Source organism: Oreochromis niloticus, linkage group LG7 (genome assembly GCF_001858045.2).
Source record: "Oreochromis niloticus isolate F11D_XX linkage group LG7, O_niloticus_UMD_NMBU, whole genome shotgun sequence".
Taxonomy (NCBI): Eukaryota; Metazoa; Chordata; class Actinopteri; order Cichliformes; family Cichlidae; genus Oreochromis; species Oreochromis niloticus.
In genome coordinates, this window is record NC_031972.2 from 47,564,175 (window position 1) to 47,591,891 (window position 27,717).

General features: G+C 42.3%; 1 protein-coding gene across 2 annotated transcripts in view; it reads left to right on the forward strand.

Moving 5' to 3' along the window:
- Nucleotides 1-27,717, forward strand: part of LOC100709964 (A disintegrin and metalloproteinase with thrombospondin motifs 20) — a 75,671-nt gene that overhangs the window by 12,288 nt on the left and 35,666 nt on the right. The window contains exons 1-13 of one of the 2 annotated variants that reach the window (XM_025909113.1): nt 908-1,002; nt 3,139-3,392; nt 5,876-5,959; nt 6,526-6,650; nt 6,763-6,803; nt 7,138-7,243; nt 10,401-10,547; nt 14,719-14,860; nt 16,030-16,134; nt 24,956-25,101; nt 25,262-25,443; nt 26,074-26,210; nt 26,367-26,484. In XM_025909113.1, coding sequence (XP_025764898.1) covers nt 3,168-3,392; nt 5,876-5,959; nt 6,526-6,650; nt 6,763-6,803; nt 7,138-7,243; nt 10,401-10,547; nt 14,719-14,860; nt 16,030-16,134; nt 24,956-25,101; nt 25,262-25,443; nt 26,074-26,210; nt 26,367-26,484 — 1,558 coding nt within the window. In that variant the 5' untranslated portion in view covers nt 908-1,002; nt 3,139-3,167. Of the gene's footprint in view, nt 1-907; nt 1,003-3,138; nt 3,393-5,875; nt 5,960-6,525; nt 6,651-6,762; nt 6,804-7,137; nt 7,244-10,400; nt 10,548-14,718; nt 14,861-16,029; nt 16,135-24,955; nt 25,102-25,261; nt 25,444-26,073; nt 26,211-26,366; nt 26,485-27,717 lie in introns of those variants that run through there. The other variant, XM_005451005.4, reaches the window with a different exon arrangement.

Below are 27,717 nucleotides of genomic sequence, written 5' to 3' on the forward strand. Positions count from 1 at the left end.
CTGTCTAGCCGCAGAATTGCACTTAATTGGGCCTCTGTCTGCGGTGGTTTCAAAGTTTTTCCCCTCTTAACTTGTATTCCAATAACCACGCTGTCTGATTTTTTTTAAGTAGCAGGCACTACCTGTACTCAATGGAAAGTGTACTGTCTGTTTAATGTGTAGCCAAAGATGACAACTCTCAGAAGGCCAGCAAAACACTGTAAAACAATGGTTATTAGTTCAACTACGTATGTGTTGGTTCTTGGCATTTGTCATGAAAGAGCAGCTCTATGTTAAAATCTCATTGAGATCCTTTTGGACAGGCTGGTATACATATATGGACTCAGACTAAAAGTCTATGCAACAGTAAAATATTTCCACGCTTTAATGTTTATGGATTAATGTAAATAAATGCTTAACTGTTAACATATGTGGCAGTTCAAACCCAATCAAAATGTCTAGATATGTTTAAAAGTGTTCAGTCATTGTGTGTATGGGTTATTTTGTCTGCAATTATTCATGGCATTGAGTGAATACATAAACAGAGTAATGTTCATTGTTTTGATTGTGTTTTGGCACAGTGATATAAAGATTTACACATCCACAAGTCAATTAGGTGTTGGAACATAGAAGTGAGTGTGTTCTGTTGGTACATTTTAGCTGTGTGTACATTGGAATCGACTAGATTATAAGTTGGAAATGCCTGCACTCATGCCATGCAGGGCCCCTTTTTAATGTTCCCGATCATGAGAAACCTCTGAAGTTCGATTTTATTGGCTAATGCTTATGACAGTTTTCAAAGTGTGAAAAGAAATAATATCTATCAGGTTCTTTTTGATAGTAAATTCCAACATGCAGAGCCCAGAGATATAAAGACCTTCTGTGGCTGATTTTTCCAGTGCCCAGTGGGTGATGTAATGTCTCTGTGCGTACAGCGGGTCAGTCACCCCTGTCTTCTCATGGTGTAAGTAGCAGCTCACTACCTAGCGAGAGGGGGATTTCAACCTAAGGCGATTTGGGAAGGTAGTGTGTGGCTAATCTGCACTGATTCAAAGGCTATTATAGCAGAAGACAATATTTTCACCTCCTCCTCTTTTTTTTTTCCATCACACACTTGCTTACTCTGAGTCTTAACACCAATTTCTGTGCTTTGATAATCCCTTTGATGTCGGACTGTCTGCAGCGATGAGTCTGTTTAAGGGGTTTAGTGCGGTGGGTTTTGGCCTTTGAGACTTTTCTTTCCCTGGAAAATACAAAGCTCCGTGCTGGCCCAGCTGCCCGGGCTGCGTGCACGGGCACAGACCGGCTTGGCGCTGGCTTGGATGCTGGTTCTGGCATGGGGTTGGGCCTCACGGCGGCAAGAGCTGTGGGCCATTGTGCCAGGGAGTCACGCTTCGCCTCGTGTGCCCACTGGGGGCATCGCTTGAATACTCACGGAGCACTGAATGAGTTTTCCCTTTCTCTTTTTTTCGCTAATCTAACAGTTACACACAATCTGTCTCTGTGTGACTGTCTGGAAAGATTGAGTTTACAGAACACAATGGAAGTCTTCACTGTAATCGGGTTATCCAAAGTCGAGGAGGATGACGGATTCCAAACTATGCTTGGATCGTAAGCACTAGTGGTCTTACTTAAAGTAATTACTCAGGCAGTGTAATTTTTTTTAGCAACTTTTGCTACATTGTGTCCCTTTTGCTGCTTGGTTTAATGGAGGCAAAAGAAAAATAGTACACCTATATGTACAAACATTTATTAAAAATTACAGCAATTTGAGTTTTGACAAAATAGGATATTGACAGTGAAATCTTTCATTGTCATTTCATAGCTATATCATCAGTGGCTCCTGATATTTTTCTCTGCTACTTCCTCTGGTCTTCTTTTTCTTCTTTCAGCTGGTCCTTTTTGGGGTGGCCACAGCAGATCATTTATTTCCATCTCACCCTATCCCCACTTCTTCTGTCACACCAACCCTCTGCATGTCCTCCTGCACTACATTCATGAATCTTCTTTTTGATCGTTCTCTTCCGCCCGCCTGGCATACGTTAAATCAATCTTTCCTCAGCAGGGCGACAGGTGAAACTGCTTTAAGCAAGCTTTCTTACACTATATCATGGATGTGCGCCAAAGCGACAGTGGAAATCAGGAGAGCATAATAACCGACCTGCATGCTCCCGTCCTGGACTTCTCACAAAATGTAGTGTAAAGTTATACAGCGCTGATTGACTGCTTAAGCCTTTTGATGTTCATAGTTGATACGTACAGTTTATCTGCCCCTCCATTGGTCATCATTTTCAGTCAGGAGAATCTGGGGACATTGCAGAAAACAAACTCAACCCTTTTTTGTGATTTGGATTGTTCCTGTAGTGTGACTGGAAAACCTCTTGCTGTTTTTTCCACTCTCTTTTTATTCAGACCTCCAGGGTTCTTATTAATGTGCAATCAACGCTACTTCATTTTCAAGTACAGCAAGTTTTTCTTGCCTTGCCTCTAATAATATAGGCAATCGGTCTGTGTCTCTGCCTCTGTGTTCCTCTTTTAACTTCACTCTGTCATGATGATGGAATCTACCGTTTGTAGCCAGCACAACACGTGCGCTTCAGCTGAGAGGAGTGAGCCATTTGAGTGTGCACAGTGTATGGCTGTCATTCTGGGTCTGAGGCTGCTGTTGGAGGCGGCGTATGAATGGAACTGTTTCAGTGTTAATGTGTTCCTTTCACCACGATTGTAACAATTTACCAAAATAATACAATGACTGGGGTATCCAGAGTGGAATACATTGAGGATTTTTACATACCTCTGCATGGCGTAAACTGAGCCTAGTCTCTGTGATTCAGTAAAGTGCTGTTAAGGGATTTCTTGGTTTGTGTGGCTTCGTTTGAGACAGGAGAATCCAGATTGCCTGAGGTAAAACACAGGCTCAAAGCTCACCAGTGACTCTGTGTCTCTGGTTCAACTTCTTTCCTGAACACTTGAATGAGACGGTTTATGGCAGGTGTCTGCCACAGAAGTCCAGTTACGTAATTGGAACTAAGCTGAGCCAGAGCACGGCACTGAACTGTAGATGTAGCTTGCTCTCTTAGGAAACACCTTTATGACATTAAGTAGTCCATTAAAGAAAAGGCTAATTACCACATCAAGAATATTTTCTTTCTTAAACAGAGAACTTGAAGAAGCCAGCCTCTTCAGAGATGAGAGGGACCATGAGAGAGGAGCTAGAATCTCTCAGAGCCACAGTAGAGGACCAACGCGTGCATGAGAACAACTCCACCAGCCCACACCCAAGATCGCCCCGCAGGCGCAAGCGTTTCCTGTCCTATCCTCGCTACGTTGAGCTGATGGTGACAGCAGATGCCAAAATGGTGCGTCACCATGGACGCAACCTAGAGCACTACATTCTAACAATCATGTCAGTAGTAAGTAAAATAATGTTTCTAATTTTTTTTCAGTGTTTAAATTTGTTTTTCCTCAGTATTATTTGCAGCATTGCCTTCCTTTATGAACATATTTACATTACTCTTTATGCTCACCTGTGTTGGGATTACATGCTACTAAAAGGTCTTTAACATACGGTGGGGTTAGTTGCTCAAGACCTTGTATGTGAGGAGAAGGGTTTTAAAATCAGCTGTTAAACCAATTTAACCAAACATCAATGACTGAAAGATTTAGAGTTTCATTTAAAATACTGAAAAGTAACAAAACAAACTTCTCAGTGTTAGCCATGATGATTGTTCACAGCAGATTTCACAAGTCATTGAATCGTTTAAATTTGAGACTTGTAGACTTATAAAATAGTCAGTTAAATTTGAATCAAATGTAGGTTGCTTGGTTGCTAAAGACGAGCTAAATGCATATTTTTTTCCAAGCAATGTTTAACTCTTTGTGGCCATGTTCTTTGGCTGTATGCTCAGCTTGCTGTTTCCCCATGTGCAAATAAGCATCTCAAACTAGATCAAAATTAGGCTTGATGGAATACACTTACAAACATTAACCTTTCCACTAGATGGATCTGATTTAATTGATGACACGTCTACAGCAGAGCTGTATTGAATTTAATGTGGTTTACACAAAGATGGAAATTTACATTGAAAACATGCATAGTCTTTTTCTAATTGTGACAGATCTCTAGAAAATGACCATTACACCCTAAGCCTTAATAAATATATGTATATATGTATATTTTTAATTCAGCCTGAAAAGTCATTTCCAAACAACTTCAGATAAGAAACTTCTTATGATGATCGTCTCCATCATGAGGGTCAGATTTTAATAATAAATCAATGACACTCATGCTATTAACCCTTTTTAAAAATGATAACCTCTGCTGAAATTAATGCAACAGAAATAAAGTGCAATCTGAGATTTTGGTCACAGTAGTATTCAGAAGCTTTTCAGTGAATGTGCCTCATATGACAACATTTTAAAAAATTACAGTTCTGATGTATACGCCACATACTCTGTGATATATTTCTTTCCACTATTAAAGCAATTGCCCAGTGTAAACTGCAGTCCAGGTCTGTGTTTTTCTAGTCTCAGATTTTACTGTTTGGCATTTTTGGTCGTTAACCCCGATGTAACCTCAGCATGCTTCTGCATATGCCAAACAAACCCTGTTAGCCTGTCCAGCACCTTGACCTCTTTATGATTCCTACTTTTGACTGTGAAGGAAGGCTGGTAATTAAGCCAGTGACACTGTGATGGACTGGGTAGTAAAACGTCTCAACTCAGGACGGGTTATTAATTGAACTGAGTCAAGTATCTGCTGTCTCTCTACACCATTACAGGCAAAATGTTTGAAACACTCATTTACTTGCAGAGGAGTAATGATTGTCAGTGGAGTGTCCTTAAGAAAGGTTGCTGGAGTATAGTGAGTGTTGCACTGGCCAGTTTTTTGTTTTTTTTTGCAAAGTTCGACAGCAAATCATGTTTATGTCTGCAGACCAGGGAGCAGCCATACACAAATGCATGCTTTTTCCCCCTGTCCTCTTTCAAATGGTTACATTTGCTCTACTTTTGCCACAATTTATCCAAACTTAGCATATTTTTTTCTATTGGTCATGCCGATAAACTGTATAGATATGAGCCCTGAGAGAGAGAGTATGCCTTACTGTTATTTTAAGAAGGTAGCTTTTAACCATGTAAAAAATGTTGCACATGTAGCAAAATATAAATTCTAAGAAGTCCAAAAAACAACATCGGCTCCTGAATGCATTTTGCAGTAATTTATGGTGTCGTCCCCCTCGCTTCTGGCTGTTAGACTGATTGCATGAGAGCATAAACTGGAGGTGAGAGTCTAATGAGCGGGGTCATGTGTCACCGTTGGATGACGTGCATACAAAGACAGCCTCGTTTTTTTTACTCAACCTGGGCAAGCCTGGGCTACGTTTTCTTCCCTCTATGTTACGATGAGCTAAATGTTTATAGTAACTAATAAGTTCCTGTCATGAGGCGTACCCTGTTTCGGGGGACTGCTGGCTGACCGTGACACGGGTGCACGAGAAACGCAAGAGTAGCAGAGGGGAAAAGAGTTGGAATGTTTTGCTGTCCTCACAGAGAGGCTGCTTCACATTTGTAGCCAGGTCCAGTTTCCTTATTTTCTTTTTCCTTTTCTATGGTCTTCTGGGTGGGGTGGGGTGGGGGTGGGGGTGGGGTGGGTGGGGGGTTGTAATTGGTTTAAATACTCTGTTGATTAAACTTACCCTCAAGGAGGCACTTTGTGCTTTCTTTTGACTTTGGTGAGCTGCTGCTATTTTGATTAAACCAAAATAGAGCTTAGCTAAAAGAGCCTTGACTGTGTGTTCCCATTCCAAGTATTTTAACTAATACATGACTCTAGCTCTGCTCTCAGGTTAGTGGAGGTTTGCATTTTTTTTGTCTGTGTGTTTTGTCTTTGTTACAGGTAGCAGCAGTGTACAGGGACCCCAGCATAGGAAACCTCATCAGCATCAAGATAGTCAAGCTTGTCATCATCCACAATGAACAGGTGAGTACGGGGTCTTGAATGCTCCGTGTACGCGGGTCATCTGCGCGTGGCTGACGTCATTGCAGGTGTCTTTGGCTTGGCTTTTTTTTCTCTGTGGGGCCTCTTTGAAAGGACACTGTCTTTCTTGTCGGGCTTATGTGGAATACAAATCATACTGTATTAAGGCTGCTAGCCACCTGCAAATGAAATGCTCTGTTATCAGTTTTTGAATAAGTAGGCATTTGCTGAGGCATTTTCTTTGGTTAGTTTGGTCACGGTGAGATTTTCCTCACGACCTCTGTTATTGAAAGGACCACAAGAAAGAACATAAGTTTGTTCCAGGTTGCAGGAAGTCACTAAAAAATGACCAATTTATGTCCTTCTTTCCAAAAATCCAGTACCTAAATCTTTAGTCCAACCATTATAATCATAATGGACAAAAACATAAGACATTAAGACAGGCTGACACATTAAAGATTCTTTCAACATGATGTTCTAATATGTCTATACCACCATTATTAAAAAAGGTTACTGTATGTAAGCCCAGTTTGCTGGTCACAACCCCATTGTTGTTTCTTGCAAAACAGGAAGGTCCCACTGTGAGCTTCAACGCTGCCACCACTCTGCACAACTTCTGTGTCTGGCAGCAGAGCCACAACGTCCAGGACGACAGCCATCCTTCCCACCACGACACTGCGCTCCTCATAACCAGGTATCTGCATTTCCCACCCCTCACCCCTCACCTCCTTTTCGAAAGGAAGTCGCTCAAGCACGCTGCCCTGTTCAGAAGGGATTTACAGGATGGTGTTTTTTCTTTTTCACAGGGAAGACATCTGCCGCGCTAAAGACAAATGTGACACATTAGGTAAAATTTTGGCTTTTCATGCAAAAATATCTGCACATAAAGTTCTTTTACAGTGAACTTTCCGCTCCACTGACCACAGCTCATGAACTGTGCTGTAATGAGTTTATGGCAAGCTGTCAGCTAATAATATTATCGTGACAGAACAGAGTGGTAGAACTGGGAGGAGGGAGATTTGGCAGTGCTAATCTCTCTTAGGAAACAGAAGTTTTGATGCCTTTAATCATCTCAAACACTCAAGCAACTAATTTTCCTCCAGACACACTTGGCTTGTATATGTTTATGCGGATCTGTGTGTTTTCCTATGTGTGCGTGTGGGTGTGTGTTGACCCTGTAGGGCTTGCTGAGCTGGGGACCATGTGCGACCCGTACCGGAGCTGCTCCATTAGTGAGGAGAATGGAATTAGTGCCTCCTTCACCATCGCTCATGAGCTGGGCCATGTGTAAGTTGCAGTTCTAAACCTGTGGCCGCACCACCACCCCCATAACTCTCACACACACACACATAGGACGTATGTCACCACTCAAAGCCAAGCTCGACTACAAAAGCCCTCTTATCAAGAGACACAGAGTGCAGCAGACACAGGTGCAAAACATAATAAAGAAAAAAAACCTTGACTTTTAATAACATGCCAGCCTACAATGCCTTACTATAGATCTCAGGACGTCAACCCTCCATTCATCCGAGCTTTACCTTGATAGCTATAAGCTCAAAGACACAATTTTATGTGGATGCCATAAAAAAACCCTCAAAAATCCTAATAATAATTGGACCTGGCATTGATGAACAACAACAAAGATTGTCTTGGAAATGGAGCAAGTACAAAGCTAAATATTGTATTTAGTACTTGGAAAGCCTTCCACCCCACCCCACCCCCACTTCTCAGCGCCAAAGACGGGTAAAACAAACTGGAGATGTCACATCGCCATCATGTGCGGCTTGCCTTCGAGCGGGTAATAGCGGGGTTATCACAACATGCCTTTCTGCCACAGAGTGTTTTCACAACAAGCAAATACTGCCACATGTGTGGAGTGAAGAAAGACTCGTACGCATAATCTGTCTTCAAATGACCGAGTCAAAACACATGACTTTATCTCTCGTATGAAGCGATGTTTATTCCAAACATCCATTTGTGGCGAAATTATGATAAATAACTCATTACCTTCTCATTCTTGCGAACGCTCCAGGTGATTTAAAACAGAGAGCTTACTTTTGGATAAACACAAGGCCTCTATCTTTGTTTTTTTTTCTTGTCTGCTTCTCTCCATCTGGGTAGTAAAAAGGCGCACTGTCAGTGTGAGCCTGTGAGGTAATAGTTAAGAATGAAAGATATTTCTTTTAGTTCCTCTGCCACGGTCACACATTTTTCCAGTGGAGAGACTGGACCAGAGCAGCAGCAGATGGACCGAACTTACACCCTCCCCTTTTTACTTCGAGTCTCATGTGGATCTGTTTATGCTAAAGTTCAAGCAGCTGGAGGCCCACTTGGCTCTGTCTCTTGGCATGGCGGATCGCTGTGTTTGCAGGCGTGAGCTCTCATGAGTGTTTAGCGCTCTGAGAAAGCCAGTGTCAGGTAATGGGACCCACTCAAGAGCACTGCAGATTAATCAGAGACTTAGGCTAATGGATGGGAGGCCTTTCTCAGATAACTGCGAGAATGTGCGATTACTAATAGGCAGCGCAGGGATTTTTAGGTGGCGTGGCATCACTTGATAGCTCCTCAAAGGTGCCATGTATGAGGACTTAAAAAGTTTGTCTGGCTTCAGATGTCCCAGATCAAAAATAAATCTTCCTGACATTTTGCAAAAAAAGTATATCAAGTGTGTAAAGTGCACACAAAAAACCCCCAAAACAGAAAGCTAATGGGATAAAATCACTGGGATTGTTAAAGATGGTTTCTTCTCGTGGACAATTCAGAGCAGCTAAGATGTGTAGTTCACAGACAGTGAGCTCTGCCTCTCTTGAAGTGCTTTTCAAAGGGTTTTAATCAAAGAAATACTTTTTTTAATGCTGAAGATCCATCAAATAGGGTGGCAGAGCAGCACGGGGACAGTGATGTGCACAGAGCGATGCAGTTATTTTGTTAAGAACTTAAAGTGAGTGGGCTCGGATGCATGTAAATCACTGAAATTGGTTCCTCTATTGATCTAGCCACAAAACTGCCTGATTTATAACCTCATTACAGTAAAAGGCTCTCATCTCAGGATTTTAAGGTTGTATTCTCATTTCTATCCTTCGGATCTGGTTCAAATAACTCATCATAGCATCCACAATTGCCGGATCACCCATCATCAAAATGACAAAATCGACTTATTTGACGCAACATATCCAGTTTTATGTTTTCTCTCCTTTTTTTTGTGAAACTCAATTCAATTCACTTTTTTTTTACATCATAAGTGACAAAAAATCTTTTGCATAATACCAGTTGATTCAGTTTGGATGTTGTGAGTATTATCCAACGGCTTGGTTTGTGTGCAGAGCTTATTACTGTGCCAGAGGCTTAATTATTTCCTGGGTGTTTGCCCTCGGGCCCTCCGTCTCCCGTAGGGTGGGCTTCATGCCAGCCATGCTAGATCTTGTTTGTGTGCTGGTATGGATTGACCCTCAGCTCCAGCCCAGAGCACAGCACTGCCCCACATCCTGGCGTAAACATCTCAAGACATCATACAGCTGCATGGGATCCTGTGTGTATAAATACATGTGCACTCACGCGTGCATGTATTTATGGGTAATGCGCCAAACCGCAGTACAAAACAGGACATCTATGCTGGAGTGCACTGTTCTGGACATGATCAAGAAAACCTGCTCTATGAGACTGCCAGCTACAGACAGCCTGGATGAATTCATTAGTTTGCAGTTTCCATGCCTCATTACGTACAGTTATTCTTTTGCAAAGACTCCCGTCTCACTGCTTGATCGCTAAAGACAAATGCTCAAACAATTAGCTGGTTAACTGATTTTTGGACTTGCAGAAAATACAGGAAATATTATTATCTCAGCAGATGTTTGTGACAATGTTATTGCAGCTTTATTGGTAAGATTGTGTAGACATCAGTCTTGTTCTCCTGTCTGTGAGAGCAACTGATGTGTGAGGTGCTATTGCCCCCGGCCTTTTCTAAGCATTAAGCCCTTTGAGAATGTGAGACGGTGAACTTTGACCTCTAAGCTGGAGGTAGATCTCACTAGCATGTTGTTCTCGATGTTGAAGCCAATAGATGTTGATAGATGGAGTGTGACATTTTAAAGACAATGTTGCACCACCTACTGGCCAGTTGGAGTTTTCTTGAAACTTTTAAAGGATTTTACTCTATAAATATTTAGCAAATAATACAAATAAGGATGTGCATGTATTTGGAAGTGGAAAACAAACAGACCAGTAGAGGAAAAGTGCAAAGTGTGAGGCATAACTAAAAGGTATTGCCGGATCTGCGGGCTGGTTGTGTTGTGACACCCTGCTACAAAAGACTGGGAGTCGATCTTAGACATTTATCCTTTTTACTGTGGCATATCTAATAATCGGATGATAACCACTTTTTGTGTTTTTGTTATATATACCCCTCACAATCTCTAAATTCCCCCTTTTTTTTGTTCTGCACCAGGTTCAACATGCCTCATGATGACAACCCCAAATGCCGGGAGGCAGGGATAAAGCACCAGTATCACGTCATGGCTCCTACACTTAACTACGATACCAACCCTTGGTCGTGGTCCAAGTGCAGTCGCAAGTACATCACCGATTTTCTTGAGTAGGTATCTGCAGCTCTCCTATCTGGTTCTAAATTGCTTCATAATCAAAACACATGACTCATTACGAGCTCTTCTGACGGGAGAGAAAGTGATGGTTTTTCCAACTGCGGCATGAACTTTTACATCTAACTGCTTCCAGTCTCCCACAGAACTCTGCAGACAGGTCAGTGTAATGTAAACTGTGTGGAGTTGTTATTGCCTTGTGTTGAAAGAGTATTTCCTGTTTGAATTTGGGGGTCTTCCTCAGCTGACCTGAGCGATGGATCTCCTGAAGTCCTTCATCTGTCTCCCTGCTCAGACAGAGCTATTTTGTAAAGAAGCTGGCCAAACAGTAATCTAGTCACTAATCCCATTTGATCACCACAACCTTGTGCATGGGGAGGTGGCTGATTCAGCTACTCCAAGCCCGCACCCACGGATGCTGATCCTGACTTCGATTTAAAATGGGAAATGTCAGTTATAATTACATCTTCCCTGAACATGACCCTTTAATCTTTGCCTCCTTTCCTCTGTTAATTGTAGAGGCCTTCACAAAGGACAGCCTTGTTGACCAGATGCGTCTCGAGAGTTAGGCGATGGCCTCATATGGAGTTTTAAGGCCATGCTCTTTGCATAGTTTCCAGCCAGCCCGGACCTCAGCATCCAGTGGTTGGAACTTACAGCCAAAGTTGAGAAGAATGTCCATCTGTCTCTTTATTGTTTGGATAAAGCTGTGTTGCTCTTCTGTTTGTATCTAATTACTACACAAAAAAACAGGAAGAGCATGACGTGAACATCAGACGCATTCATGCTAAACTGTAACATTTGTTAGTCACTTTGGATGTAACACACAGTGCAGGTATCGAGAAAGAAGCGCTGGCTTCGGTGTGGGAGCCGCAGTGGTGGGAAAGGCTCTTGAGAGTGCAGTCCAAGTGCTTTTGAAGTTTTTCGCCAGCCAACAATGAGGAGCATTGATTGAAAGTAGCACTTCTGCAGCACCACTCCTGCTGAGTGGACCGACCTGGTCAAGTATATCAGTGTTTTGACTGCCCATTCTTCCCGTAGAGTAAATTCAACCTGTAACAGTTTACAAAAAGAAAGGCCGTGCCACCTCTCAAACATCCCTTTTCAAACAGCAACGGATTCCCCAATGCGGTCCCTCTTGTCTGAATATTGTTGTAATAATATGCACTCAAGTCCCGTACCTGAAAGCTGATGAAATCTGTACTGTTGTAGTGCAGTGTCATTGTGTCCCATCTGCTGCATAAAGACACTATTCATTGCTACTCTGGCACTGTGCCATTTGATTTAACCCACAACATCCAAATATAAAATTTAAATGCAACTCTTTGACTATTCCTACCCTCTAGTTCTTGTTCATTTTGGGGAAACCCTATCGATTTCCTATGTACACCTCAAATTTTGCCTAAGCAGAAACAACTCTTATAAAGTATAATGTGAAATCATTATAAATAATCCATCAGCATCTATTTTCTTGACGAAAACTAGGAGCTACTACATCTACTTTGTGTTTATTCATATATAACTCTAATTCAAATCAATTCAATTTTATTTATATAGCACCAAATCACAATAACAGTTGACTTAAAGCACTTTTATTTTAAAGTAAAGACATGATACAGCGAAAAACTCAACAATCACATGACCCCTTTTTAGCAAGCACTTGGTGACAGTGGGAAGGAAAAACTCCCTTTTAACAGGAAGAAATCTCAGGCAGGACCAGGCTCAGGGAGGGACAGCCATCTGGTTGGGGATGAGGAAGATAAAGACAATCTTCATACAGTTGAAGACAGAATTATCAGCCTCCCCCCATGAGAGTAGTCACATATTCTTTCTTTATGATTCCTTCCACTTTGAGATGCACTTATACATCCCTACAACTTAATACCACCACTACTGTGTTTCACGCCTCTCCCGTCTTACTCCAAACATAAACACTGTCTCTTTAGTCAAACACGCAGTTTAGTCTCATTTGACCAAAGGACCCACTTCCAGTATCTTTCTCCAGGTTGTTCCTGGCATATTTAGGTCTGGCTTGAAGTGGTTTCTTCTGCAGTGAAGAGCAGTTTTGCTTGGTCTGTGAATTCAGTCCATTCCTGCACAAAGTTCTAGTGATTAACTTCCTTGAAACCACTATCCCTGACCTGACTAAATTGTTAACTAGTGTCTTGGCAGTTGTTCTGGGGTTTTTAGACACATCTCTGCCAGGCTTGTTCTGTACTGTGTGACTCTTTGAATTTCTTGATGTTACTTCTCACTATAGATCTTGACACAACGCTGTGATAAATTTGTAAATCCATCTCCTGCTTTGTGAGCATCATCTAAACTGATTTCTTTTGTTTTTGGCATGATTCGTTCTGAAGTGACAGCTCAAAACCTTGCTGATGTTTTTACACTCAATTGTAAGAGAACCTTAAGTTTTACCTTGGTTTTACAAGTTTTAAGCACCACAAAGTAAAAGCACATCTTTGCACAGCAGTAGTTTGTCCTATGGCTCAATGAAAAGGCCGTTTTTTTAGGGGATCCTGATTTTATTTTATGAAATAATTCTGTTTTTGTGTGCAAATATAAACAAATTTATACTTTCTAAAATAAGCTAGTATGTTTAGAAATGTTTTGTTAAAAAAACACTTGTAAAATGTGAACAATAAAAACAATGTCGCCCTCATCGTTAGCTTTGTATTTATCTTGCTTCATATCCTCAAGTGCAACAATAATTCATTCTGTCAGGCGAAACGCTGACATGACAGACTTGCTACCGTTTGATCGAACACTGCACATGTCATTTAGCTCTTTGTAGAAGCCTCCAATCTGTCATGAGCTGACCTCTTGACATCTTGCCTTTATGGTGTACAGGAAAACTGTTATTGTTTAGTCTCATGTGACAAGCACACAATAACCAAGTCACCTTGTAAATAAACACACTTTCAAGTCTCCCAAAGGCTTCCAGGTGTGAGAGCTCTTGTTTCCAGATGGGAATTGGCTCACCGTCTTGAATCCACACAGCTGATTTTTTTGTCCCCCCTTCCCCAGAACATAGATGTTTCATTTAAAATATGACCACAATGACCCCTTCTCCCTCGGTCTGTCTCGGTCTTAATAATAATTCCATTAAGTTCCAGTGCACCGATTAGACAGATGACCAACTGCTGAAAGACACCGTAATATGGGACTGTCTGAATGATTCCTCGACAGGCTGCTATGTGTTTTGCATTCAGTGTCTTCAACTGCTGCTGTTTTCTTCTTGAGTAATCATCCCCTCCTCTTGCCACAAGCCAGCATTTGCTACAATTTCTTACATTATGGCTGGAAATGAAAGGGTAAAGAAACAAAGTAATGGTAACGGAGGATAATCCTGTGTAATTATTGGCCTGTCACATCAGCTGGTGCTTTGTTGAGCAGGTGTTTTAGGGCTCGATCCAGGATGAAATTTGTCAGAGCAGTGCAGACATGTTGTCTAATTACACATCTATACCTGTCTCATCTGAAAGTTTCCTTTTCCCAAAGTAAACAAAGCGAGAGAAGATCCTTTGTGGCTCGCCTTGCTCTGCTAACATGTTTCATTTGTGCCCATTCACGGCCGTAAATGCTGATGATTTTATACGCAGGCTGCTGGTGGATAAGTCCAGCTGTGCTTTTGTTGTCTCTTTTATTGTGTCATGGCTCAGGGTGTGGCTCATATACGGCACAATCTGTCATTATACTGCAGCGCTGGGGCTGGTGCAGATTTATTTAACTTAATCATGGTGCTTTAGCATTCTAAATGTTCTTGTTTGCCTTCAGCAGAGGAAAATACATCTGATACAAATGTGATCAGTAAGCAGATCCCTTTTTTTGTCTCCATCAAAATACTGTTTTATTCAGTCTGTGGCGCCTAACTCCAGTTTCACAGTGACAGCGTTTGCTATTAGGCTTTTAAGGGGGAAGCGGTATCAGTCTCTCTGCTCGGTAACGTTACAGACCACCCACAAGGAAAACACATGTGAGGATGATCACAGACAGTGACACAGAGATGTTTACCTTGCTTTTATGAAAGAGATGAAGTGTGCTGATACATTTTAGGGTTGAAATTACTACATTGTTATGAAGAATTCTGTACTGTGAAAGTCTGCCTGTTGAATGTGTACATGATTTCTTTTGAATGTATTTATTTATTTTTTCATTTTTTAGCACCGGCTATGGGGAGTGCCTCCTTGATGAGCCTGTGGGCAGAACATATGACATGCCCACCCTCCTCCCTGGTCAGCTCTACAATGCCAACAGACAGTGTGAACTGATGTTTGGTCCCGGTTCCCAAATTTGTCCTTACTTGGTAAGTTGCCTTGCTATCAAAATAGATTAAAAAGCCATGGTAAAAAATGGAAGTAAAACATTTCTTTACCTGAAACATTTGAGGGGACAAAAATAAGGCCAAGGGGCCAAAACTGACCCACCGAAGGCTCCAATCTGACCCACTGGACACTTGGGCCAAAACATTTGAAGCAGGGCTTAATTTTTGGACTTTTAACTGAATTTATTTGAATTTTATAGCTTTTCTTACTGAAACTCCGACACGGCCATTCTTATTACTCAAACCTAAGTAAGATATAAAAACTTCCTGTTTTCTCACTATTTTTATAGTTTTGTAGTAGTATAGTTAATAAAAGAGGAAAAAGGTAAACAAGGACATTTTCTGTGAATGAACAAAACTTTCTTACAGTGTGTTTTAAGGAGCTACCACATATTTTTCTGTAATTTTACACACTTATTTCTTATGATTATTTCTTACTGTCATATATCTTCCATTTACTACAGCAGCATTTATTTATCATGTAGGAAAACTGTTAAAATTGCACATCTTCGTTCTTATATTAAGATATCTGAGGGATTCAGTGTGTAGTTAACCCCTTAAAGCCTGAACCATGAAGTAATCAGGAGAAAACTGTAGTGTTAATTGAACCTCCTGACAAATTAAAACAAGGAAACTAAATATCAGTTTGCATAATTGAGTTTGAATTTGTATCATTTTTGCTACATTCTTCATTTTAGTGTGATTTAATTGCTCATAGTAGCATACTGCTACTGTCTCATAGTATATATCAGGTATTTTAGGAGAAAATGAATCACACTGTTGATGTAGAGGTCTTAAAAACTCATGTATCAAATATGATAGACTTGCCATTATGGGGTCAAACTTCTTTACACTGACCGAAAGGGGAATCAGAAAAAGTCGACTACCAGCTGCTTGGATTGAAATGTTTGTAGAATTCCGTTAACATACTGGGACTACAACCACATGCTTTATCTCTCTTATGTAAGACCAATATGGCTGAAGCAATTATTTCTTCTGTTATTCAGTGTTGTTGAAAAAAATATTTTGGCATAAGAGGTGTTTTGTACGTGCTTTGAAAGCTTGCAGGATATTCACATCACAGAAAAGCTCTTTTCCTGTTAATTCCCAAATGATTTTCTGCTTGCGTTTGTTTCTTTTTCCCCCCACAGAAACAGTGCAAGAGACTGTGGTGTACGAGTGCGGAGGGGGACCACAAAGGGTGCCGTACACAGCACATGCCACTCGCTGATGGCACTGACTGTGGACATGGAATGGTAAGTCTCTCCATGTATAGATTATGTGAAATCATCTACACCAAAATGCTAACAATTTTAAGGAAGACACTTAGGGTGTCCCAGCTGATATTCAAGACTTGCCCGTTTGAGAATGTAAGTGTAGATAAAGCCGCTGCTCAACCTCTAGTGTAGGTTAAAGGTGCAGCACAGAAAACAGTCGTTGAACACTGAGCTCCGTAGGATTTTTTCCACCTTCTTGCACAGTGGAAGGAAAACACATGTCTCTCATCTAGTAAATGGACACGATTAATTACTTTGATGCAGTGAAGGCTACCAATTTGATATTTCTGTCAATGCATTTAAATTAATGACACAAGCCAAACCTCTAATGGAGTTCTGTTTTGAATCATGTTGCCTTTCCCTGCTAGTTCATTTCCTCTGCCAAGAAAAAGGAATAATTTATCATGTATTACTCTGCTGTCGCCACATTGATTGTAGAAACCTGCTCGAGTGGGTTCAGGTGATGGTCCTTGTTAGAAACTTGAAGCTGTACTCTAAGTGTTTTATGGAGACCCAACCCCCCCATTAGCCTTAGTGTTCCCCTCGCTCTGGGATGCTATGCTAATTAGGCCTGAGACGGGTCAGTTACTGAAGATATGTGGAGAAAAGGGTGAAAAAGGAGAAACGAAAATGTAAAGGAAAGAGGGAGAGAGAGCCTTGATAGGGAAAGGTAAATACATGGGCCCTTTGAAAAAGGATGCCGACCGCCGTTCACAGTTGAGTCACCTTGTTGTGAACCCACGACCCCAAAACCTCTTTAAAAGGCGGGTGATTGGGTCAGTGGTCAGGCCGTAACAGAGCCAGTCTGAGGCCAGCCAGCGCTCTCACAAAAGACCTCACATCAGTGATTCTGCTGGGCAGGAGGTGGGGAGGAGAGGGCTGAGGAAAGCAAGGAGGAGTTGAAGGAGGCTGTTATGGTGGGCTGGTGTTTAGCATTCAAAACATGCTGGAGAGGAGGAAAGAGAGGGAGTGAGAGAAGGAGGGCTCTCTTTTTCTCCTTAACCTTATGCCCTCCAGCAGTCTTGTACTGTGGACCCATGTAAATCTCGTATCCCTTGTATCCTTTCATCTTGCTCCGTCTCCCTCCTCACCATGTTAGGTCCTGGATCAGCCCAGTCTAGCGAAGAAAGGTTAACAGGGGATAGCTAACATCTTAATCCAACTACAACAACCAGACTAAACAGTAATGGTCCTGGGATTGCAGCTCCCATACTGCTCTCGACCTGAATGTGGGAGAAACACATAGAGTTCAATCAGACACGGGTTTGCTTTATTAAAATTCAACCCCTCACTGGAGCTGATTTAGCTAGATTACCACTGATGCCTGATCTTTAGTGGACACTGTAGTCTAAATCAGAATTCATTTAAGGTTTAAAGAGACTAGGTTTTTTATGCGTAACAGAGTTATACAAGAAACTACTTGACACTGAAATATACTGTATGTGTATCATGTATAGTTACATTTTAAACAGATTTAGCTGTGGTTTAATCTAGCCCACAACTAATTTCTATTTCAAACTCAAAATTACTTTGGTTACTCTTTCACTCTACAACAATAAAAGAGTCCACTGGCAACTTTGTGAAGCACTATGTAGGCATACACTGCTTTGAGCTAAATGCTTAAGATACCACCTTGCCTACATCGGCATAGGTAATAAATCTAGACACATGCTTTCGCAGGCCACTTTTGTAGGTATGAAGTACTGGAAACCACTGGAAACAATTTGATCGATGTTGACATGACAGCATCACACACATAAAGCAAATCTCCTGTTCCATTACGTCCCAATGGTGCTCTATTGGGCCGAGATCAGGTGACTGTGGAGACTATTTGAGTACAGTGAACTGTGCACTGTGGTCATACAGGGATGAATATGGTCAGCAACAAATAACCCAGGTTTTTCCCATCATCTATTGTTCCATTTTGGTGAAACTGTGCAAAGTTCAGTTTTCTAATCTGAGACTGACAGGTCCCGCTGTGGTCTTCTGCTGTTGTGGCCCATCTGTTTCAAGGGTTCCACATGTTTTGTGTTCAGTGATGCTCTTCTGCATACCTTGGACGTAATGAGTGGTTGAGTTACTGTCGCCTTCCTGTCAGCTCGAAGCAGCTTGGCCATTCTCCTCTGACCTCTGGTATCAAACAAGGCATTTTCACCCAGAGAACTGCTGCTCACTGAATGTTTCCTCCTTTTCTCTTTTTTTCTGGAATAACAAATCAGAGAAAAATGTTCTTTCATTTCTGCCTGTGTGTGCGTCAGCAGTGGCACCACCTTTGTTTGTGGTGCCGAGGCCCAGATTCATCTTCATGCAGGGTGCTCTTTGAAGTGGCGTTAGTTGAAAGAGCAGGGGACCCTACACCAACGCTCACCTGCCCACACAAGTGCTCTTTAATGTGGTGTCTGAGTGGGGTGTGCTTGTGTGTCTTTGAGCATGTTTAAAGTCTGATAATCTGCATGCCCAGATGACTCCTCTTCATTCTTTTGTGTCAGAATTGCGTTGCTCCTTCTTTACATGTCTTGGTTCTGCTTTTGCGTTGGTCCGTGGTTAGGTTCAAGTGTTAGGCTCTGCACGGGCCTTGGCTTTTAGCTGTCAGATCTGTAGGATTGCAGCTATGGTCTCTGGGATAGGGGTCAGGGTGGGGGGGTTTGGGACTGAGGAGCCCAGCTCTTTTCAGATACGTGTTTTGTTGCTTACTGTGTCGTTCTGAGCGATTCCATGTCATCTCGTAAACTAATTTTCCCTCTTGCGCTTCTGTGTTGTTTGGGAAGAAGTTTTGCTCTCTCCAGTTATGAAACAAAGTTTTGACCACATTGGGTAATTGAGGTCGGTGCCTCAAATAGTGGGAGAGTGGCATGTCCTGTAAATGAAAGAGGGAGGTGGAGAAAAACTTTGTTTGTATACTGCTCAGTTAAATCAGGGCATTGGGCAGCGCAGGGTTCATGGGTAGTTTTCTGTCTCTCTCTCTCTCTCTGTTCCCTTCTTCTCTGAATATCTCCAATCCTGCCTTTTTGTCTTCCTCCCACCCTCTCTCCCCATCTTTTGCTTTCACTGGGTGCCGGAGTGAGTAATGCGGTCACATGACCTCGTGGCCGCTGCGTCTGTCATCTGGCTCAGTGGGCCGTGCGCTAACGAGGGCATCCCATCACTTGTTGTCTATAAATACCACCACCACTCTTCCTCCCTCCTTCCCCCTCCATCCTCTCTTTTCTTGCCCTCTCTCCTTTGCTCTTCCCCGTTTCAGTCCCCTCACCCTTCAAAAGGATGCCGCTTTCACGCCTGGCTGCGACTGTTTGCGTGTGTGTTTTAATTGTGTGCTTCAATGTGTGCGTTTATTGGAGAAGTACTTGTTTTTAAGTGTGAGCAGATGCACATGTGTAGATGTGTGCATGCAACTATGTGTGTTTGTGTGTGCATAGATTAGGAGCCAGCCTGCATGGTCAATAAGTGTCAAGCTGAAGTGCAGGATTGCTTGGCCTTGTATCAGTATCCTACCCTTTGAAGATCCCAGTGCTGCTTCTCACCACGTTGTGGCTCAGTGGGTGGCAGAGGGGCAAAGGAGAGGCAACAGAGCTTAAGCTGGCTCTGTTTTTTCTGGATGAAGGTTTTGACCTAAAGCATCTCAGCAAGAAATGATGAAGTATTCAATGATTTATTTTTTTTATTTTTTTTTAATTTAACGTGGTGGGTGCTAGCCAAGTTTTTAGTGTGTGAAATATTTAAAAGAAAGATTTCTACATACTCTTGTTCGTGGCTTAATTGAACATTAGTGTAAATTTAGAAACAGGAAGTTGCTTTTGTTTGGAAAAGAATGACGACTCGCTCTGGTTTCAGCCATTTAGAGTTGAGATAGTGGGGTCTTGAAAAGTGAAGCCGGGGCAGAATGGAGTATGCTGGCGGAGGCAATGAGTGTTGGCTGGATCTCCGCTGGCAGCTTGACAGACTTGTTGTACGATGCCGGGACAGGCAGTGCGTTTGTGTGCACTCTTGTGCGAGTGTGCACGTCTGCATGGGAGCTCGGGATCGCGAGGCCAGTATCAGTGTTACTCTCAGCTAATCTCTGGGTATTTGCAGGATGTTGCCACTTTGATTTGCTATCATCGCAGACATATCTGTGGGTTTGGGGTAACAAGAGGATTGTTGTTTTCGCATTCATGCAGTTTGCCGATTGAAATACTGTGTCCGGATACCACTGAGTGGAGCTTTCATTGCATGTGTATTTGCTTGATTACGGTATAGTGTGGTGACATTTAAACCCGTCGCTGTGTGGAAGGCGATATATTCAGTGGAACTTGGAAAGAGTTACAAGATAATGGGAACACAGCAAGAAGCTGAAAATACAGCATCCGACTGTAGCAGTGATCCCACTTCCTCCACAAGCCCAAGCACAGACTTAACGTAGAAAGCCTTTATTACCTTAAGAGGAGGTCATGTTTTTGGTCGAGTTTGTGTGTCATTATTTCTGTAAACATGATAGCTCAAATACTTTGCACACAACTGAACTGCCCAGTGCACTGGGGCACATGTGTATCAAACTTAAACAAGCTTTTCTTGCTTGAGCAGGACTCAAAGCCTATGGATGCTCTATGTTACATTCCAAGTATGAGAGTCCTCAAAGTCCCAGGATGTAACTATATAAGAAGAGACATGTTGATTAGTCCATGTGCAGTCATTTTGCCAGTCAACCCTCCCTGGCTTGTACAAGGATGGTTCAGGGAGACACTTATGAGAGTATTCTCTTTGAATCACACTGACGTACACAATAATGTCTCTGGCTAACTTGTTAGCAGGCAGTTGTCTCTTTACACGTCTTACAACGACCCAACATAAGCAATCATTTAGAGTTAACATATGTGCCTAACAATTGTATTTGTAGTCTCCACCACTTCCTGAGGATGTTTGAGTTCAACTTTACTAAAAATAACCAATAAACAAATAATTGCTGACTCTGCCTGTCTGTTGTTTGGTAAGTTTACCTGATCTATTTTTGCTCACACAGATGCATGCTTCTGAGTAAAACGAGTCTGAAGTTGAGCTTGTTTGTTACAGCTGTTAGCAGGAACCTTTTGTGCATTTGTATGTAGATTGTGTAATTGTATATCTAAAACTAGGTGAGCACATATATAGGTAAGCACTCACTAGTCATGGGCTTGAGAACAGTATCACAGCCAACTATGGAAGACTGCACAAAAGTGTGTCTTGCATAGATCTTCGTTTTAGCAGTGCCTGTCCAAAGTCAGAGACATATAGAAACCGATGAACATGTGACCACTCGCTGGTAGATCCAGCTGCAGTTTCTCCGTGACCACATTTTGCCATAATGACACATGAAAACACACATATACACCGCAGCTGCACGAGTGTTACAGTAGTTACCTGGACACAGGATCTGTCGGGATTAAACAGCAAATGGTATTGTGTACTTTTATACCCTTGAGTGGCATTGTGACATTGTGGCTTTTCAGTTCTAATCACAGATTGGGTTTATATTTAAAGTTTTTTTTTCTCAAAAAGGGTGATCAATTCACTAAAATCAGGCCCTTTTTTATTACGGAAATGTTATTTACGCTCCTTGGAAAGACGGAGACCACAGTGAGGTGGCAAATGAGGACAGGAAGCTAAGAGAAGATAAAATTAGAGGTTGTTGTTTCTCCTGCTGTCTGTCACACCTTCCTCTGTGTCTTCTTATTTCTCTGTCTTGTCTTATGTTCTTTTAAGACCAAGGCCAAAGAGGAGACTCGAGGAACTGACAGTGAAAACACATGCATGGGCCAAAAAATGAGTCTGTGTGTATCGACTCTGTTAAAGCAGCTGTAAGGTGACTGATTTCCAGTCGTATGGCCAGCAAATGGAAGTGCTGCCAACAATCCTATGTTGTCATGGCTGGATAGCCTCTACAGCATCCCTCACCTCCAGGTCAAGCGATAAAACACATAAAACGTAATGACGCCATATTGAAAATCAACAGCGGTGGTCCATGCCGTCGCATTTTGAGGGGTTGCTCCAGATGTTTCTAGCATTTCTAAGATTGCAGTCTGTTTTAATTTTGCATTGTTGGGAGGAAAGGGGGCTCACAGCTGCTGGAGACAAATACACAAACCCCCAACCATCCGAGGTGAACTCCTAACCCAGAGGCATGAGAAAGGCACTGCCAGCATGAAAGGTGATGACTTTTGGAAATGGCCGTGTTAAAATGAAAGAGCGGAGTGCTTTTAAAATCAGTCCTCTACCTTCTCATTCCTCTTGTGATGTATGGCTTGGGTTCAGAAATGAGGCGCTCTCTGCAACAGTTTCCTGGCAATTACAGGGCGCTAACTTCCAAAGCAGCTGAGGTGCTCAGAGCAGATGCTGCTGTCCTTACTATTTTCACTGTTTGAGTTAGCATGCTGGCAACTGCTCTCTGTGACTCCATGGGCTACTCATTTAAACTTTATTGAGTATGTTGTTGAGGGCCAAGAGGCAAAGGTATTATGTATATTTCAGCTTGCATGATCTATATATGTACATGCATGCAATATAGGTGTATGCACATATGCATACTTTGATATGAGCTGGTAAGTTAGCTTGAACCTTTGTGAAATTTCTAATTTGAAACACATGCTAGTCACAGCTGGACGGGTTTCTCTCACGGGAACTCCAAGTGTCTCAACACATTCCCAGCTGAGGGCAAAATTTGACAATCTTTTTAGCAAAAAGAGGCTCGCCTGGTGTCCTTAATGGGGACTTGGGCTTTGCTAAGTGCGCCTTTTTATTTCAGTGTTTTCCAAATGTGTATATGCGCTTTGGTAAGAAGCTAATTGGAACTGAGTGTGGATCCCAGAAGCCTTCAGACCCAAAGCAGTCATTCTTAACACTTAATACACATTCACATTTGCACACTTATGTGTGTTTTTTTTTCTTTTTTTTTTGTTTCCACTCCCCTCCCCATTCCTCCTTCCTTTTTTTCACCACATCACCTTTTCAGGCCAAACAAAACGGATGTTAACAGAGGGTGCCAGCATGGATAGTGGAATGCCTCAGAGGCTTACACAGTCCCTGGTCCTCTGTGACAGACAGTCAGCCTTGTGTTTGACAGCTCCTTGGGTCCTGCTGCCTGTCTGCACTCTGGTGGTCTCCGCTCGGCCTTTGCAATTCACCGTGAGGGGATAAGGGGGGATGGGTAGCCCTGGAGAAGAGGGATGCTCAGGTCTGGGCTGACACTCCTCAAGTTGAGCGTGGGGGGCTGTAAGGGGAGGGGAAACTATTTGCTCTAACAAAGGAAAGCTTTTGGACTTACTGCCTAAATGTGTTTCTTTGACAATTCCATGAACCCGGTGAGCTCCAAAGTCCAGCACCTGTTTGCCTTTTTCTGTGGCGTGGAAACTATTTCCACTAATGCACATGTTTTATCAAATTCTTTTCAACGCTTTCCATTTTATTCCTTTTCTTAATTCGTTGTTTGCGCTCTAACAGAATTATCGGCGCCTTCAGTTTGCATTTACGCTGGACTCGGACTCAGGAGGAGTGAGCCCGGGAATTCTTCAAACTAGGCCTGGATTATGGAAATGTTTGTAGCTTGTTTAGTCCATACCCTGCAGCTCTTAACACCTGCCTGCCATTGTGTACAGACTTTACACTCCATCATTAAAGACCCACAAGTGTGTAAAACACACATGCAAACAAAGCCAGGATAGCAGAAGCAGCCAAATAGTACGTGCTTCCATGTGGTTCTGTGTATGCCCTTTTGCATTTGTACATCTGAGGTAATGAATACATGTTGTTAATTTGTGTTAAAGCAGAAATTAGCCAGGTCAGCCATTGCCCAGGAGCTACCTCTGATTGATTGACCGATCTCACTGGTTAATGAGCTCAAATGATAAAATTCCAGTCGAGTAAATGTTGCACAGTTTTGTTTCCATTTTCTCATGAGTCTTCAGAACATGACGCAGGGGCTCAAATGCCTCGCAGTGGAAAAAGGATTAGAGATAGTAGATTCATTTCTCAGCTGATCGGAGCTGGGGGTGGGAGTAACAGCATGGACACGAAGCTCCCATGGCAAACGGAGTGCAGTCAAAATAAACACTGTGAGGTGTCCAGAAAGAGCATTCTCCTTTTCTGGTTAAAGGATAAAGAAACTGAGCAGGAGAAGGGAGCTGCTGATGTCAGGCTAGTAATGAACTTTCTTCCTCTTGTTATCACGACTCTAGAGTTTCCTTATCATGGTGCCACTGCTCCCCTCGCCTGTGTGCCCGGACGGCGGGCTACGTACCCAGACAGACGCCGTCTTGTCCTGCATTCTTTCTGTGAACAGGACCCTCTGATATCTTAGTCACTGAGAGGAGGATTTGGTTACACACAAAGGGAAATGTGCGTGCTGTGCTTTGCTTATGAAAGCGGTATTAGCTCTTTTTGGCAAAAGTTGCTTAGAGGGTATACACTGCTTGACACTGGATGCCTTATTTGTGGGATAATTGGGTCTGTTGCATGAAAGCTCTGTGTTCCTGTATTTTGTTTTTTAATTCCGAAGATGGCTTATAAAATAGAAAGTTTGGAATACAGGGGTCAAGTTAGAGATACACTAAATCACTTTTGTGAGTGTCAAATTACCATTGTGTTCATTAAATTTCCTCTTACTATCGATTGTGTTGTGGAAATGCAATTTTCTCTTGTGGGACTAAAAATCTAATAAGCAGATGACCGAGATGGCGAAGAGAAACACTGTGCCCAGGTGTGCTGTACTAGATTATGTTGCCTTCAGTAATGCAGGGGTTGCTTTTATACATTTTAACATGCTCTCTTCTTGCTTGTGTGTGTTCCACTTCAGTATTGCAGACATGGGATGTGTGTAAACAAAGATTTGGACCTGCAACCAGTCCATGGCGAGTGGGGTCCCTGGGGGCCCTACAGTGTTTGCTCCAGGTCCTGTGGTGGAGGAACAAGAAGCACCTCTAGAGACTGCAACAAGCCTGAGTAAGAAATAATGAGACTGTTATTGACGGTCATAGCGCAAATATGTGTGTGATAACTGTGATTTGGATGTGAACAAGATGTGTAAAGATCATTTAATGTGATCTTTAAGTTCAAACTTTGCGTAGCGCCTCTGTGATCTTTAATTTTCCCGTTGTTGTAGGCCCAGAAACGGCGGTAAGTTCTGTGTGGGTCGCAGAATGAAGTTCCGCTCCTGCAACACTGAGCCATGCCCACGAGGACAGAAGGATTTCCGGGAAGAGCAGTGCTCTCAGTTTGACGGCAAGCACTTCAACATCAACGGTCTACCTCCCACCGTCCGCTGGGTCCCCAAGTACAGTGGCAGTGAGTATACCCAAACCATGCATCCAGGGCTACCCCATCGGCAATACACACGATTTAAATCCAACTGCGCATGTAGTTTTAACTTAACTTAAACATTCAACTTAAACACCACATCCCACATTTTTAAAGTGATTTTTGTTTGCATCCAATTACTCACAGTTTGCACGAATACGTAAGACAGACAATTTTTGTTAAGAAATTGGTGAATGTATGATACAAATCTACAGCAGTATCTTTTTTTTAAGGTGTCCTTATGTAAACCTTTAATTGACACTAATCAAGGGCAACATAAAGTCTTTCCATATGAACTTCCTGGCAGCTTTCTCTTACAAATGTATGTCAGGCCCTGCCTAAATAGTCTGCCCTATGAGATTACCATCTGGCAAAGTTGCTGCAAGTGATTCGTTTAGTTAATTGATGCTGTTGAAGCAACAAGCCGAGCCCCGGAGCGGGTACACTGTCAGATACCATGTGATACAATCTAAATATAAGAGATAAAGCAAGAGTCTGCTGAGAGTCACAAAGAAGTAAATTGGTTTAAGTTAATCCTAAGCATTGGCAGAATTTCACTGAAAATGTATTTTTATTGCTCAGAATTTTAATTTAATTATTTTCTTTGTATCCTTTAAGTATTAATGAAGGATCGGTGCAAGCTCTTTTGCCGGGTTGCTGGGACTACGGCATACTATCAGCTGAAGGACCGCGTCATCGACGGCACACCGTGCGGGCCAGACACTTACGACATCTGTGTGCAGGGCCTCTGCAGGGTATGTCTGCGTGCTCCTTGTTTTTCCCGATTACACTCAGAGCAATATTTGCTCACATACCCGCCGACGCCGTCAGCTTCAGCTTAGTTGCGCGCTGTCAGGAGCTTCACTCTAAAGCACACATTTCTATCTTTTCTATCTTCTGCACTTCTGCAGCAAGCGGGCTGCGATCACGTGCTGAACTCAAAGGCCAGGAACGACAAGTGCGGCGTGTGTGGCGGCGACAACTCATCGTGCAAAACTCTGGAAGGAACCTTCAATGATGCTCAGTATGGTAAGTCCCTCTCAGCTCAGATTGCACGCCCTGTCCATTAATAACTGACTGTTCCACAAAACATTCGGTATGTCAGCACATTCTGCAAATAAATAGGCTGTTATAAATTGTATATGCAGCAAACATAGACGAGCTTAGATGCGGCTTAGTTATATGCGGCTACAACATTGACATTCAATATGTTCATATTAGGCACTGATGTCATGTATGGGTATGGTTAACATATTAAGCTTGATATGAAGAACAATGTATGCTTTGGACAAATTTGGGGGGAAAAAATACATGAAAGCTCTAAAGTTTTACAAACTGTGTTCATGTCACTCGGTCTGGTCTTTTGATAGCAAACACAAACCTGACGTCATCCCCTTTCAACTGTGTTGCTTAAAGCAGTGCCTCACTGTGGGCCAACTGCTGATTACATCCAATCCTTTTTAAGTCTGGGCAGTAAAACAGGACCAGTATTAGCATAAAAAGCTATGGGTGTGGCCTCTGCCATTTGTACTGTGCTAGTTTGGCACTCAACTTTAGCATCTCTATCCATCTTCCTTTTTCTGCGCTCCTTTGACTCAGGGGTGGCAAAGTGTTTGAGGACTGTATTCAACCAAATCAGGCACTGACCTCAGCCCTGGAAATCTGGCTTAACCATAAGAAAGACAAAAAGAAAAAAGGAGTGGGAGTGTAGCCCAGGCAGGATATCCCTCTGCTCCTGTCTTGAGTCTGAGCCTGTCTTCTTGCCATTGAACCTTTTATTCTTTTTCTTTTCATGTCTCTTGATTTATTCCTTTTTTTGTCCGCGTTTCATTCATTGTGTTTACTTAGTTTTCCCCTTAATCCTTCTTCACCAGCCTACACAAAATGATGAACTGTCAAGCATAAGTCTGGTTCCTTTTACTTGTAAACAAATATCTTTATGTTCTCAATACAATTTGTATTAAACATGTTTTTGTAGCTACCACCAAGGCCTGAAAAAACTTTGTTAAAACACAGGAATTGGTGACTCACTTACATTAACTGTTGATAGTTATTTTGAATCAAGCCCCCACGCAGCGTCCACCTTTTACTGAAGTTTTCTCAATGTTCTTTACTTAAAATGAAAATAATCTGTACACAAAATACTTAAGGGATTAAAAACACAAGCTGATTTTCTTTAGCAAAGAAAATACTATATAGTATTCTTTCTCGCTAGTGTCAGAGAGTAGCCTGTACGAGGTAAACCAAATCATTCCACAAGTG